We start from the raw sequence: 14,463 nt of genomic DNA, 5'->3' as shown, positions 1-14,463 counted from the left end.
GTAATCCGACAGATTGATGGACGTCGTATATATTCGTAACAAAATACTCTTCAGTATTTAATTCTCAATATATAGGTGCGCCAGCTTCAGCAATTTCTCCCTAGTTTTGGATCTTCGGGCATTTCGTGACTTCAATTGATACCGAACGTTGTGGAATCGGTCCAATGCTAGTTAACTCTGGCAGTTCCACCAGATGCAGTTTCTTCAATTTCTGCAGTTTATATTCTGAAGGTGAATCTGAATGAAACAGAGTCTTCAATTTATCACACCGTTTGATTTCAAGTATTTCAAGGTTTTCTGGCAGATGGGACGAATGAAACACAACTTCCAGCGCTGGACAACGATCCAGATATAACTCTTTAAGATTTTGAAAGCCTCCAAGTTGCACAGTCTGCTTCAACTCTGGAACGTTTGACGCCGTCTTCGACTCTGCCACTCCAATGGTAGTCAACACAGGCAGTTCCATGAGATGCAGTTTCCGCAATTTCTGCAGTTTACATTCTGTCTGTGGTTCAGAATTAAACAGAGTCTTCAATTTATCACACCATTTGATTTCAAGGATTTCAAGGTTTTTTGGCAGCTGGGATGAATGAAACACAACTTCCAGCGCTGGACAACGATCCAGATATAACTCTTTAAGATTTTGAAAGCCTCCAAGTTGCACAGTCTGCTTCAACTCTGGAACGTTTGACGCCGTCTTCGACTCTGCCACTCCAATGGTAGTCAACACAGGCAGTTCCATGAGATGCAGTTTCCGCAATTTCTGCAGTTTACATTCTGTCTGTGGTTCAGAATTAAACAGAGTCTTCAACTTATCACAGAATTTGATTTTGAGGATTTCGAGGTTTTCTGGTTGCTGGGATGAAAGAAACACAACTTCCAGCACTGGGCAACAGTCCAAATATAACTCTTTAAGATTTTGAAAGCCTCCAAGTTGCACATTCCCACTGGAGACGACACTCTTCAACTTTGGAAGGTTTGACGCCCTCAGAGTCTCTAGATTTTCCTCCACTACCCCAAAAATAGTCTCCATTTCGGTGCACCTCTCTAGAATACAGCCTTTCATTGCCTTCACACCCACATTCGCTGCCTTCAAACCCGCAGCCAAGTCTGACAAGGATTTCATGAACTTGTTGCGAATCAAAGCAATGTACTCTGCTTTTACGATGGCACCCTCGATACCATCAGGAAATCTATCGAATCCAACAATTTCCAGAAACCGTGCACCCTCTTCCGGAACGGAAAATTTCTGCAGGTAGATATTTCTCAAGGAAGGGTCGATTCTGTGCCAATCGATATCTCTAGCACCACCTTCCTCCTTAAGAGGGGCGGACACAGAGAGGTGAAATTTGTCGAGATTCGCTAACTGATCAGGATGTTCCTTGAGAATTCCAGAAAGTTGGGTAGCACTCATAGATACGCAAGGCCCGTTTTTACAGTGCTTGAGGATGCCGCACTCAGCCCAGTTTACCTCCTCCGGCAGGCGCTTTATCCTATCCCACTCGATCTTTTCAACACCCGTCATGTCTGGCAGACCAACGTGCTTTAAACTTGTCAATTCTGAGATCTCATAGGGAAATCCTTTGATTCCGGTGCCCCACAAATCAAGAACCTCCAAATGGATTAGCGAGTTTAGATCTGGAAGCTCCTTTAAGCCCGAACACCCTCTTAACTTAAGCTCCCGGAGACTGGTAAGATTTCCAAGGGAGGGTAGAGAAGTAATCTGTGTCTCCGAAAGATCCATAACCTCCAGCTTTTTATGTACTCCAAAATTTGGCTCCGACTCTGAGAGTGAACAACCTCTAAGGGAAAGCTGGGTGAGGTTGGTGAGATTGGAGAGGGAAGGTAACGGGAGACCCGTCCCTGATAGGTTGAGAAGCTGAAGGTTGTTCATATTCTTCAAGAAGTCAACATTAGTTTCTTTCAGAAGCTGTGCACCAGATAAATCGAGCTCCTCAAGTTTCGACTGAGATTCCAGAGATGGAAGTTGTTTTAGGCTCGTACAGCTTCTTAGCAAGAGCTGACGGAGGTTGACATGTTTGGAAAGGGACGGCAGGAATTCAATCTTAGTTTCAGAGAGTTGGAGGCGCTGAAGGCGAGTCATGTGATCAAAAGATTGATCTGCTATTTTTGTCAAAGCACTACAACCAGAAAGATTAAGAAGTTGGAGGTTATCAAGGTTTGAAAGTGAAGGTAGATTTTCAATTTTGGTTTTGGAGAGGTCAAGATGACGGAGGCAACTCAGCTTTTCGAAGGTTTTGTCTTCCAGTTTCACCAAATTAGTGGCACCAGAAAGATCAAGCAACTCAAGGTGAGAGAGGCCGGCTAAATTGGAAGGAAAAAGAGGGATGGAAGTTTGAGAGAGATGAAGGATCTTGAGGCTAGTCTTATTTTGCAAGGATTCATCTTGGATTTCCTTTAGCATAACCGCACCCGAAAGATCAAGAGCTTGGAGGTTGGGCAAGCCACGTAGTTTGGGCAGTCTCGCTAAGTGTTCACAGCCTCTTAATTCGAGTGTAGTAAGATTTTCAAGTTTGCCAAGGATTGGCAAGCGGGAAATCTTGGTTCGGGAGACGTCAAGCCTTCGGAGATTCGCAAGTGATTTCAATGCGACGTCTTCAAAAGTTTCCAATTTGATAGCACCAGAGAGATCAAGCACCTCGAGTTTTGTAAGTTTCTTTAGTCTTGGCAGTGTTTTCAAGCTAGAGCACCCCCTCAGGATGAGCCAACGGAGCTCAATCAGGTCAGAGATTGAAGAAGGTAGCGATTTGATCTGGGCTGCAGAGAGATTGAGGCTTCGCAGTTTACTCATTTTCTTAAAAAAATCATCCGGAACATCCTTCGTCAAGGAGGTAGCACCAGATATCTCCAGAACTGTTAATGACTTGAGTTCTTTGATGGTATCAATTTTCTCCAACAAATCGCATCCTCTGAGCACAAGCAGACGAAGCTCGCCCATTGTAGACCAGCTTGAGGAGGGCATGAGTGTTTTGGAAGCAGGACTCAAAAGTGCAAGAATTCGGAGTCCCTTCAATATTATTTTGTAAAAGAATTTATCTGCTGGGCCTTCCCTGCGGAGACGGTTTCCATCAATGAGTAGCGTGGATACTTTGTCCCATTTTGCAGGATTGCAGAGTGTTTTCATCATACCATAAGCTGGTGTGATTTTCCCAAAACCTTGCCAATCGCCGCCATCCTCGAACACTACACTTTCCAATCCTAGACTGGATGTCCCTTCATATCCATCTCGGCCACAATCAGGAACTGAGAGTAGTGTCAATCCTTCTGCGACAACATTGTTACCATCTTGTATTTTCAGCATGTGGCGATCTATAAGCTCTATCAAAATGCGATGTCCCTTTTCATAGGCCTTCTCAACAAGTTCAACAGGATCTAAATATCCTTCCAATATCCAGTAAGCTATCAACTCATTGAAATGAACTCCACCATGTTTGCTAAAGAAGTGCAGACTATGCCACCAGCAGTTGATCAAAGCCCTATCAGTACTCCTCAGCAACATGTGATAGGCGCAGCGCAGTAGTGGATTTACACCATGATCAGGTGCCAGCTCCTCACATGTAGCTGCTTCTTCCAGAGCACCTTCCAATGTCAGAATCCCGGAATCAAGCTCTCCAATGCGATTAAAGGCTCCCGCTATAATGTTGATTGCAGCTGGCAGACCCTTGCTCTTTTTGGCAATTTCTCCTGCACGCTTTTTAAAAACAACCATCTTCTTAACCTTTTCAGTGACACTTTCCTGAAATAGAGTCAATCCCGCTTCTTCAGAGAAGGGGAGAATCTCGATCACTTGTTGTTCCATTTCCTTGCTCTGAATCTCACTTGCTTCCTTGACAGGCTCTTTTGATCTTCTTGTAGTGATTAAAACCTTATATGGAGTTTTCTCATTCAGATCTAGAAGGGCTTCTAGTTCTGTGAGAATGTTAACTTCACTCGTTGTATCATCAGGAACGCCATCCAGAATTAGGAGAAGAAACTTCGGCGTTGCAGCTCTCATTTTGTCAATCTTCTCAGATATCTTCTTCTTTAAGCTTTCTAGGCTTTTCTCCTCATGATCTTGCTCCTCCTCCTTACTGATATTATCATCCCACTCCTCAACAGTGGAAAGCACGGACAACTGACGGGCAATATTCTCATGAAGAGGACTCGGTTTGGTCTCTTTGGAGGAGGATTCGGTTTGGTCTTTTTTGGAAAAGGCTTGCTGGTTCTGAAACACCCAAAGGGCCATGTAAGATGAGCCCTCGCTGATTAGTCGATCACTTATCTTTTTTGCAATCCATGTTTTCCCTACTCCAGCAGCCCCAGTGAGAACAATTAATGTTTTCGCTTCTTTCTTTAACAGTTGTACAATTCTCTCTTCCAGATCTGCATCTCTCGAGGCCATAGCTGATAACAAAAAATTTAACGTTACAACTTTTACGAAAGATCACAAAGGTTACAGTTTGATTTAGAAGAACAAGATAAAAGGGGCTTCCATAAGTTAAAAAATTTAATAAAAAAAATAATAATAAGGATATAAATTTGGCATGATTATAGGGCAAAAAAGAAGCTAGGGTTATATATATGGATCTTAAGAACCCTAGATCAATGGCTATTAATCAGTACTAGAAGAGACGTTAAAGATTTCTTCTTTGAAACCACATTGAAAGCTCTTAAGTCTTAATTAAAGAGTATTTAAGGGGCTCTTTATAATCATATGTGATTTTTGGACCCTACGTCACTTAATTAATTCAACTAATTAAATTCCAAATTATATCAAAACAGCTTTGTAACTTTACTATTCCTTGGACTAAATTTGTAAAAATTGCCTATCCAAAGTCTTTCCAGAAAATCCGATTGCGCTTTTGTTTTGATAAGATTAGTGCCTTATATAGAAAATCCGAAATTAATTTCCATTTATCTTGTTGACCAATGCGGATTTTGGTTCATTGGGAGCAATATTAGAAGATACAAACAATAATTTATTAAAATTATTGAAAATATAACTAACAAAATAAATAAATACTTCAACAAAATTTAATTATCGTTCTAAACAAATAAATGTAACTTGTAAATTTTTCATGTCTAGCATTAATTTATTCAGGTGTCCTCAACGAATTTGCTAATTTGGTTTCTATCATTAATTAAGGGAAAATGTTAAAATCACAACATAAATTCAACTTATGGCCAACTTCTCTCCTACGTGTCATTTAACAACAAAAGAAATTGAGAAAGAGGATTTTGGGATTCCGAAAATGTGGGAAAAAAGACAATTTGTTTGGTTTAAAATTCAAATTTTTTTACACGTAGGAGAGAAGTTACCATAAGTTGGGTTTGTGTTGTGTCCGTATCAAACTTCTTAATTAAGACAATAATCATATATATATTTTTTTTTCAATCAAGGATCTATTGCAAGATTCACTAAATCTACCTTGACACAAACTCACTTAAAATTCGATTGGAATTCAATAAAATTATCGTTATCCATAATCTCAACTAACTACATGCAATTATATATTTCAATTTCATTCAATTAAGACATATAAAATATATATATTCATCAACAAATAATTTATAAGAGCTATCGAAACATAAAAGTACTTTACATAGACAATTTTATTACTTAATAGTAAATTTAAATCAATATAAAAAATAGGAATAAAAAGAGAGCGGGAAAAACGAGTGTATGAATAAAGGTAGAGAGAGTAATCTAGCCACAGTACAATAAGATCCATCACATGGTGGGCACGAAAGTTTGTAAACTTTTCTAGCCTTCCAAAAGGAGGAAGGGGGATGGAATTAATGCATGGTGTTTGAAATAATTAATGTCAACAATCTTTCAATATTAAACAATAGAGAGGTGTTGCAAAGCCATAATAACAACTCGTGAGTCTTGCATTGGACTATTTACAAGCCAAATGTAAAGAAAACAACTCTCTATCTACTCTTTAGCATACAAATAGTCTAGATATATATGAATCAAAAGCTCTACAATATCTCTTGAAACACAGGTCCTCCGAGAGAAATTAAAGAGAGAGATTGTTAACATGCATGCACGCATGCATAGCCAAACATATTTTATTTCTGACTTAAAAATATTGTACAATATTCAGAAACATTGGGAACAAAAGAATGCAGTTGGGAGACTGGATGGTTTGTATATTATCAAGCTACATGGCAACATTAATGGCAGCAAAGAGAATCAAAAAGTAGGAAAAACAATTACAAAACAAAGAGGAAGAAAGATTGTGAACAAAACCTGCAGGTGCGTTTTCGCTGGACATGATCCTAAAGCAAAACAGAGAGATTGATGAGAGTGTTTGTTTAGATAATCGGTAGGCACAAGTGCTTGCGGATATATTGCCCTCTTCTTCAATCTTCATACATATATATATATATATATATACAAGTCTTGATCGAGTATCAAATGCTTTAATATCTTTACTGCTACTTGCAAAACACGAAGCGATACGATGCGTGTAATATTACTAGCTTACCCGCCTTTTTTCTTTTGTCGTATTTATTCTAGATCGAGCATTTTCTGCAGCTTTCCTAATTAAAGCTTCTTCCCTTACTTAAATATAGGAAAAAATTTCAAATATTTCTAAAAAAAAAAACAAAAAGATTTGCTTCTTCGATGAATGAATATATATATATATATATATATATATATATATATATATATATATATATAAGATTTTCTTAGAAAAATAAATATTTGCCCAACGAACCGATCGATCAATATCATTCCAAAAGCAAAAAGTGAAGGTAGGGATCGAGGAAAGAAATATGCTAGCTTGTCGTAATGATTAGTTATTTAATTTTTCCAAATTCTTTGCTTCCATCATCGGTTTCATCTTTAACAGGATTTATATATATGAATCTTCAAGCTCGATCCCCAAGTGAAGAACTAAAGCTATAAAAGAAGACGAGCCTTCAATTTAACTAAAAGAATCTTCAATAAACTAACTTAGCATTCTGCTTTAATTAGCTTTGTTTTTTGTTATCAGTAATCTTTTACCGTCATCGTAATTAATTAATTAAGGGTTAAGTGATGGCCGGGAACCCACCCTATTGTTGAGGGCATTGTTTGGATGAAAGACTTTTTCTACTTATTCGGGTAGTCAGGTGGGAAATTAGATCATAAGACTTCACCCTTAATTAAAAGGAAATAAATAAATAAAACATACGAACTCAACCCCAAGACGTATGCGATAAGATTTCAAATATTCAAAATAAACTATAATCCTAATTAATTTTAAATAACCTAATCCCAATGGGTTGAAATTCTAATCAAACTCAACTACTAAACTTATATCATCTAATTAGTCTTATCCCCATCATATCATTCCTCCACTTAAAATTAAAGGACCTTGTCCCCAAGGTCCCATCCAAGTTAGTATATATATATACACATAAACTTACTAAAACAGAACAAAAAAAAAAAAAAAAAAATGTTTAAAATTTTTTATGGGTTGATAGTCCCTATTTATTGGGATGAGATGTACTTTGCACGCATTCTTCATGGATGTCACATGTATGAGTGATGAGGTGGTGCTGCATTCTATGAAACTAGAATAGGTCTCTAAACAAAAATCTTCATCTACCATGGTTTATTTGCTACTGAAGACTAAATAGAGATGGATAAAATTTGTTGCTATTGGTTAATTGTTTTCATCTTCTTTGTACAGGATCGTCAAATTAAATCAAATAGTTGTTTATTTACAAGTGTGTCCTTAATAAAGTTGAAGTTGTGTGTCAAGAGACTTGATGGCACCAACTTGAATACATCAAGTAAGGCATAGAAACAATATTATTAATGTGGACAATTGGAATATATATATATAAAGCTGGGCAGGAATAAATAAAGCGTTGATTTAGTAACTGGCAAACTTTATTCCAAGACTTGGCTTAATTAATAGAGTTTACAAACCGACACGTATAGAGCTTACAAAATATAGGACTCAAACACACACACACACACAACCATTCTTCTCTCCTCACAAGTACTTATTTCACACCAAAAACAAACAAACAAACAAACGAAAAAACAAAAAAAGGACTTCCAAACTAACACACAAACACACATACTCCCGGTAATCCGAGATGGCATGCATATATATATATATATATATATATATAAGCTCAAGTCACTGAAATCTGTAGAGATGGCAGCAGTCAACCTGGATCGATCAATACTGTTCAATTTTGAATCCTGCTCCGCATTCAAGAAGTTCGTTTAAGTTGTTCATCAACTTGGGGCATTTCCTGAATTTGACTAACTCCAAAGATAGAAATATAGTCGACCTAGGCACTCCAATGCTGGTTAACTCTGGCAGTTCCACGAGATGCAGTTTCTTCAATTTCTGCAGTTTATATTCTGTCGCTGCTTCAGAACCAAACAGAGTCTTCAATTTATCACAGAATTTGATTTCGAGGATTTCAAGATTTTCTGGCAGCTGGGATGATGGAAACACAACTTCCAGCAATGGGCAACAATCCATATATAACTCTCTAAGCTTTTCAAACCCTCCAACTTTCTCCTTCCCATTGGAGACGACATTCTTCAACTTTGGAAGGTTTGACGCCCTCAGAGTCTCTAGATTTCCCCTCATTTTCACTTCTCTCTCTTCTCCGCCAAAAATGGTCTCCATTTCGGTGCACTTCTCCAGCGTGCAGCCTTTCATTGCCGTCACGCTCACGCTCACGCCCTCCTTAATTGCCTTCGCAGCCAAGTCTGACAAGGATTTCATGAACTTGTTGCGAATCAAAGCAATGTACTCTGCTTTTACGATGCCACCCTCGATACCATCAGGAAATCTATCGAATCCAACAATTTCCAGAAACCCTCCATGATCCTCAGGAACAGAAAACTTCTGCAGGTAGATATTTCTCAAGGAAGGGTCAATTCTGTGCCAATCGATATCTCTAGCACCACCTTCCTCCTTAAGAGGGGCGGACACAGAGATGTGAAATTTGTCGAGATTCGCTTGTTCCTTGAGAATTTCAGAAAGTTGGGTAGCACTCATAGATATGCAAGGCCCGTTTTTACAGTGCTTGAGGATGCCGCACTCAACCCAGTTTACCTCCTCCGGCAGGCGATTTATCTTCCCCCAATCAAGATTTTGAACATCCTTCATGTCTGGCAGATCAACGTGCTTTAAACTCGTCAATTCTGAGATCACATAGGGAAAAGCTTTGATTCCGGTCCCCCACAGATCAAGAACCTCCAAATGGATCGTCGATTTCAGATCTGGCAGCTCCCCCGATTTCAGATCTGGCAGCTCCTTTAAGCCCGAACAGCCTCTTAACTTAAGCTCCCGGAGACTGGTAAGATTTGCAAGGGAGGCTAGAGAAGTAATCTTTGTGATCTCCGAAAGATCCAGAACCTCCAGCTTTGTATGTCCTCCAAAATTTGGCTCCGATTCTGAGAGTACACAACCTCCGAGGGAAAGCTGGGTGAGGTTGGTGAGACTGGAGAGGGAAGGTAACGTGAGACCTGTCCCTGATAGGTTGAGAAGCTGAAGGTTGTTCATATTCTTCAAGAAGTCAACATTAGTTTCTTTCAGAAGCTGTGCACCAGATAAATCGAGCTCCTCAAGTTTCAACTGAGATTCCAGAGATGGAAGTTGTTTTAGGCTGGTACAGCTTCTTAGCAAGAGCTGACGGAGGTTGACATGTTTGGAAAGGGACGGCAGGAATTCAATCTTAGTTTCAGAGAGTTGGAGGCGCTGAAGGCGGGTCATGTGATCAAAAGATTGATCTCCTATTTTTGTCAAAGCACTACAACCAGAAAGATTAAGAACTTCGAGGTTATCAAGCTTGGAAAGTGAAGGCAGATTTTCAATATTGGTTTTGGAGAGATCAAGATGACGGAGGCAACTCAGCTTTTCGAAGGTTTTGTCTTCCAGTTTCACCAACTTAGTGGCACCAGAAAGATCAAGCAACTCAAGATGAGAGAGGCTGGCTAAATTGGAAGGAAAAAGAGGGATGGCAGTTTGAGAGAGATCTAGGATCTTGAGGCTTGCCTTATGTTGCAAGGATTCGTCTGGGATTTCCTTTAGCATCAAAGCACCCGAAAGATCCAGAATTTGGAGGTTGGACAAGCCAACTAGTTTGGGCAGTCTCGCTAAGTGATCACAGCGGCTTAATGCGAGTGTAGTAAGATTTGTAAGTGTGCCGAGGATTGGCAAGCGGGAAATCTTGGTTCGGGAGACGTCAAGCCTTCGGAGATTCTCAAGTGATTTCCAGGCTCTGCCTTCCAATTTTGCCAATTCGGAAGCGCCAGAGAGATCAACAATCTGGAGCTTTGTAAGTTTCCTTATTTTTGGCAGACTTTGCAAGCTTGAGCAGTCGCTTAGGATGAGCCAACGGAGTTCAGTCATGTGGGAGATAGGAGGCAGCTCTTTTATCTGGGGTGCACAGATTTTGAGGCTTCGAAGTTGACTCAATTTCTGGAAAAGATCACCCGGAATATCCTTCAAGGAGGCAGCACCAGATATCTCCAGAACCGTTAATGACTCGAGGTCTTTGATGGGATCAATGTTCTCCAACGGATCACATCCTCTGAGCACGAGCAGACGAAGCTCGCCCATTTCAGATATGCTTTTGGGAAGTGATTTGAATGTAGGATTAAAAATGGCAAGAACCTGGAGTCGCTTCATTGGCTCAAAGAATTTATCCGCAACTTCTCTGTAGAGACGCCTTCCATCAATGAGTAGCGTGTATACTTTGTCCCATCTCTCAGGGCTACTGGTCGTTGTTTTTATCATGCCACCCATCTGTGTGATTCTCCTGAACCCCTGCCAATCGCCATCCTCAAGCACGCTAGCCAATCCCAGACTCGATCCATCCCGCCCACCTCGCCAATCGCCTAATTGCTCAAACACATCAGCCCATCGCAGACTCGACGTCGCCCCTTTGTACCAATCGTCTTTCTTGAACACATTATTATCCCATCGCAGATCAGTCCCGAGACAATCAGGAACTGTAAATGCCAACTCTTCCATGGAAATTGTGTTATCATCATGCATTTTCAGCATCTGGAGATCTACGAGCTTCATCAGAACACTATGTCCGACGTTATATGCCTCCTCCACACGGACCACACCGTCAACGGCACCTACAATATTTCCTTCCAATATCCAGCAAGCTATGAGCTCGTTGTAATGAACTCTGCCAGGTTTCTGAAAGAAGCGCGGGCTATGCCAAGAGCCGTCGGGCTTCTCCAGGCGGGTGGCTGCTTTTTTCAGGGCATCTTCCAACGTCAGATTAATCGCGGAATCGCGCTCCTGCTCCCGCTCCGCAATGCATTTCAATGCTTCTGCTATCACAATGATCGCAGCTGGTAAACGGTTGCTCTTTTTGATAAAATCTTTGGCATGTTTTTCAAAATCAGTGATCTGCTTATTAACCACCTTTTCAGTGACTTTGTCTTGGAATAGCGCCCAACCCTCTTCGTCAGACAAGGGTTGGATCTCGATCACTTTACGCTCTTCATCAGACAAGGGTTTGGTGTCGTTGGCTTTTTCTGTGGCAGGTGTTTGATCGGCAGCAGTAATATTCTTAGCCTTTTCCTCCTGATCAGGCAAGGGTTTGGTGTCGTTGGCTTTTTTCACGATCATCTCCTTGGTCTCGCCCACTTCCTTGGTCACCACCTCTTTTGATCTACGGGTGATTAAAACCTTGTTGAACAAAGCTGTTCCCATGGCCATGAAGCTGGGCTTACGAAGGGCCTCTAATTCTGTCATGATTGGAGCTTCATCCAATGTGTCAGGAACACCATCCAGAATTAGAAGAAACTTGTTTTCATCAGATTTCATTGGTTGAAGCTTAGCGGCCGCGAGCGCGGATATCCTGTCTTTCATCAGGTCCAGGCTTTCCTCCTTTGGCTCATCCTCCTCCTTACTAGCAGTATCATCCAACTCCTCAGCAGTGGAATTTCGGGACAACTCACGGGCAATAATCTCATAAAGATACCTGCGAAGAAGATTAGGCTTGCTATAATCTCCTCGCTGGTTCAAAGGCACCCAAATGGGCGTGTAAGATAACCCCGCCTGGCTCCCATCACTACATAAATGGCGTATCTCATTTGCAATCCATGTTTTCCCTACTCCAGCAGCCCCAGTCAGAACAATTCTTTTCACTTTTTCATCCTTCAGATAATCTACTATTGTCTTTTTATATTCTTCCCTCGAGGCCATAGCTGATAACCAAAAATTGAAACGTTACAACTTTTACAAACATCAAAACAACTAACTAGCTAGGATTAATATATATATATATATATATTACCACAAAAATATATTATATATTCTTGTATTAAAATGGATACAAAATTATCGACCTAATTAATTAAAATTACATTCAATTGTCCTTCTAGCTAGCTATAACCTGCTTTCTGTTTTTCTTTTTATATATGTAAATAAAAAATAAAAATCGTAACTTGAAGGGATTAATTAGGTCAGTTAGTGGAATCTGAGGCGGTCTCCATAAGGCAGAAACCAACACTTGTATGAATTTAATGAATTAATTCTTCTATATATATAACCTTCGTCCGTTCTTTCTTGTTCTTGCAAAAATATTTTTAAAATTAAATTATAACGCCATGCTAATTAATTTAAGAGAGCAAATTAACTAAATATAAAAGTTTACATAGATAATTTTGTTACTTAATAATAAATGTAAATCAATATAAAATTTTAATTATATACTTGGAATTTTTTAAGAAAGAGAGAAACTATTTGATGTAAAGTTTATTGACTAGCTAGAGACTATATATAGAGGTGTACTGCACATGTTTGAATATATATGTTTTGACAAGTTTTGACTTTTTGTTAGCAAAATGTAAAGTGGGGCATCCTTTGTTTATATATATATATATATATATATATAGCATATTTGGATGGAAATAGATCAAAGGTAGCCATGACCCCTTTGTTTTTCTATTTTTTTCTTAATTTTTTTTTTTTTTTTTTTAAGGAAAAAGTCAAATTATCCCCTCAAACTACTACTCAATTTACAATGTCTCCTCCAAACTTTCAATTGCGACAATGTCCTCTCAAACTACTAAAAATTGACAATGTCGCCAAATGGCAAAAATACCCTTAATAAAATAAAACAAATTTTTTAAAAAAATTAAATTAAAATTCAAGTGTGAAAATTAACATTAAAAAAAAAAGTATTTTTTTAATTTATTGGATTTAAAAAAAAAATCTGAAAATCATATTTACAAAAAAAATAAATAAATAAAAGGTTTTCAACCAGTTAATGATATGCGTGACACAATAAATTGTAAGTTACATTATATGTTTTAAATAATAATTTAGTTTCATTGAATTATTTATTGCAATAATTATATTTTTTTAATTTTTTATTTAATTTTTTATTATATTGACCCCTGGCCCAAAATGCTGCGTGTGTGGGCTTAAAAATTAGGCTTCACTCCCATTAAAACTAAGTTTAACTCTTGATCATTCATACTTCTTCGGCCTTTCTAAATTAAATGAGAAATTAATCCTTATTCCAACGTAGTTTTGAGTCTTTTGACAGGTATACAAAGGAAGATTTCACAATTTTAGCTACTTTTATTACGAGGGTCATATTCAAATTAGAGGCAAATTAACTTTCTTCTTTAAGGGTACGTGGACAATTAATAAAGAACATGCAGCAATTACTATACATGAGTTTGAGAAAATTTGGGCGAAACCGGACGTTTGTCCCGTCACCCCCACCTTACTCCGTCCCTATATATATAATCTACAACCAAAACGTAAAGAAAACGACCCTATCTACTCTTTAACATACAATCTCTACAATATCTCTTGAAATAGCTAGAGGTCCTTGAGAGAAATTAAAGAGAGTGATCAGATCGTTAACAAGCATGCACCGTTGCACAGACAAACATATATATGAATATATTGTACATTAATCAGAAACATTGGCAGCAAATTATAAGGAAAGCATGCACTTGCAGTTGAGAGTGATATCGATCAAGCTATATACTGACAACATTGGCAGGAAAGACAAAACAAAGAGGAAGAAAGATGGAGAACAAAAAACCTGGTACGTTTTCGCTGGATATGAACCGAAAGCAAACAGTAGAGAGATTGATGAGAGTGTTTGTTTGTTTAGTATCTCGATCGCTTGTGGATTGCCCTCCTTCGCCTCTTCTTAATATATATAAGTGTTGATCAGTTTACTGTACGAAATGCTTTACTGCAACTTCCAATACAAGATGCCATGCATGAAATTACCAGCTTACCCGCCTTTTTCTTTTGTCGGTGTTATATATTGTGTTGTTTTTAGTTAGAGTTTAATTAGGTTTCCTATCGGCCGGTTTCACACAATCTCTTTTTGTATAGTCTTATAACTAAATGACTAAATGACATACAACAAAATGACAAAAGCGATATAACAACAACTGTTTTACGACTATCGTATAACAAAATGACATCATAGCGATCA

The 14,463-nt window shown here is 38.7% G+C and overlaps 2 protein-coding genes across 2 annotated transcripts; both read right to left on the bottom strand.

Moving 5' to 3' along the window:
* Positions 1-100: 100 nt before the first annotated feature.
* LOC132191568 (putative disease resistance protein At4g19050) lies at positions 101-4,402 on the bottom strand. The gene has a single exon (XM_059606661.1). The coding sequence runs from the start codon at positions 4,400-4,402 to the stop codon at positions 101-103; it is 4,302 nt and encodes a 1,433-aa protein (XP_059462644.1).
* Positions 4,403-7,894: 3,492 nt separating this feature from the next.
* Positions 7,895-14,124, bottom strand: LOC132192270 (putative disease resistance protein At4g19050). Its single transcript, XM_059607547.1, has 2 exons — positions 14,059-14,124; positions 7,895-12,202 (listed from the first exon to the last, which is right to left on the bottom strand). The coding sequence occupies exon 2, from the start codon at positions 12,198-12,200 to the stop codon at positions 8,190-8,192; it is 4,011 nt and encodes a 1,336-aa protein (XP_059463530.1). The 5' UTR covers positions 12,201-12,202; positions 14,059-14,124; the 3' UTR covers positions 7,895-8,189.
* Positions 14,125-14,463: the final 339 nt, after the last annotated feature.

This window comes from Corylus avellana, chromosome ca9 (genome assembly GCF_901000735.1).
Source record: "Corylus avellana chromosome ca9, CavTom2PMs-1.0".
In the NCBI taxonomy this organism is placed as follows: domain Eukaryota; kingdom Viridiplantae; phylum Streptophyta; class Magnoliopsida; order Fagales; family Betulaceae; genus Corylus; species Corylus avellana.
Note: the sequence above shows the minus strand (reverse complement) of the source record. Positions and strands in the feature narration are given on the sequence as shown.

Excerpts from the sequence above, each read along its gene's own strand:
- LOC132192270 (XM_059607547.1), bottom strand. The coding sequence starts at position 12,200 with ATGGCCTCGAGGGAAGAATATAAAAAGACAATAGTAGATTATCTGAAG.
- LOC132191568 (XM_059606661.1), bottom strand. The coding sequence starts at position 4,402 with ATGGCCTCGAGAGATGCAGATCTGGAAGAGAGAATTGTACAACTGTTA.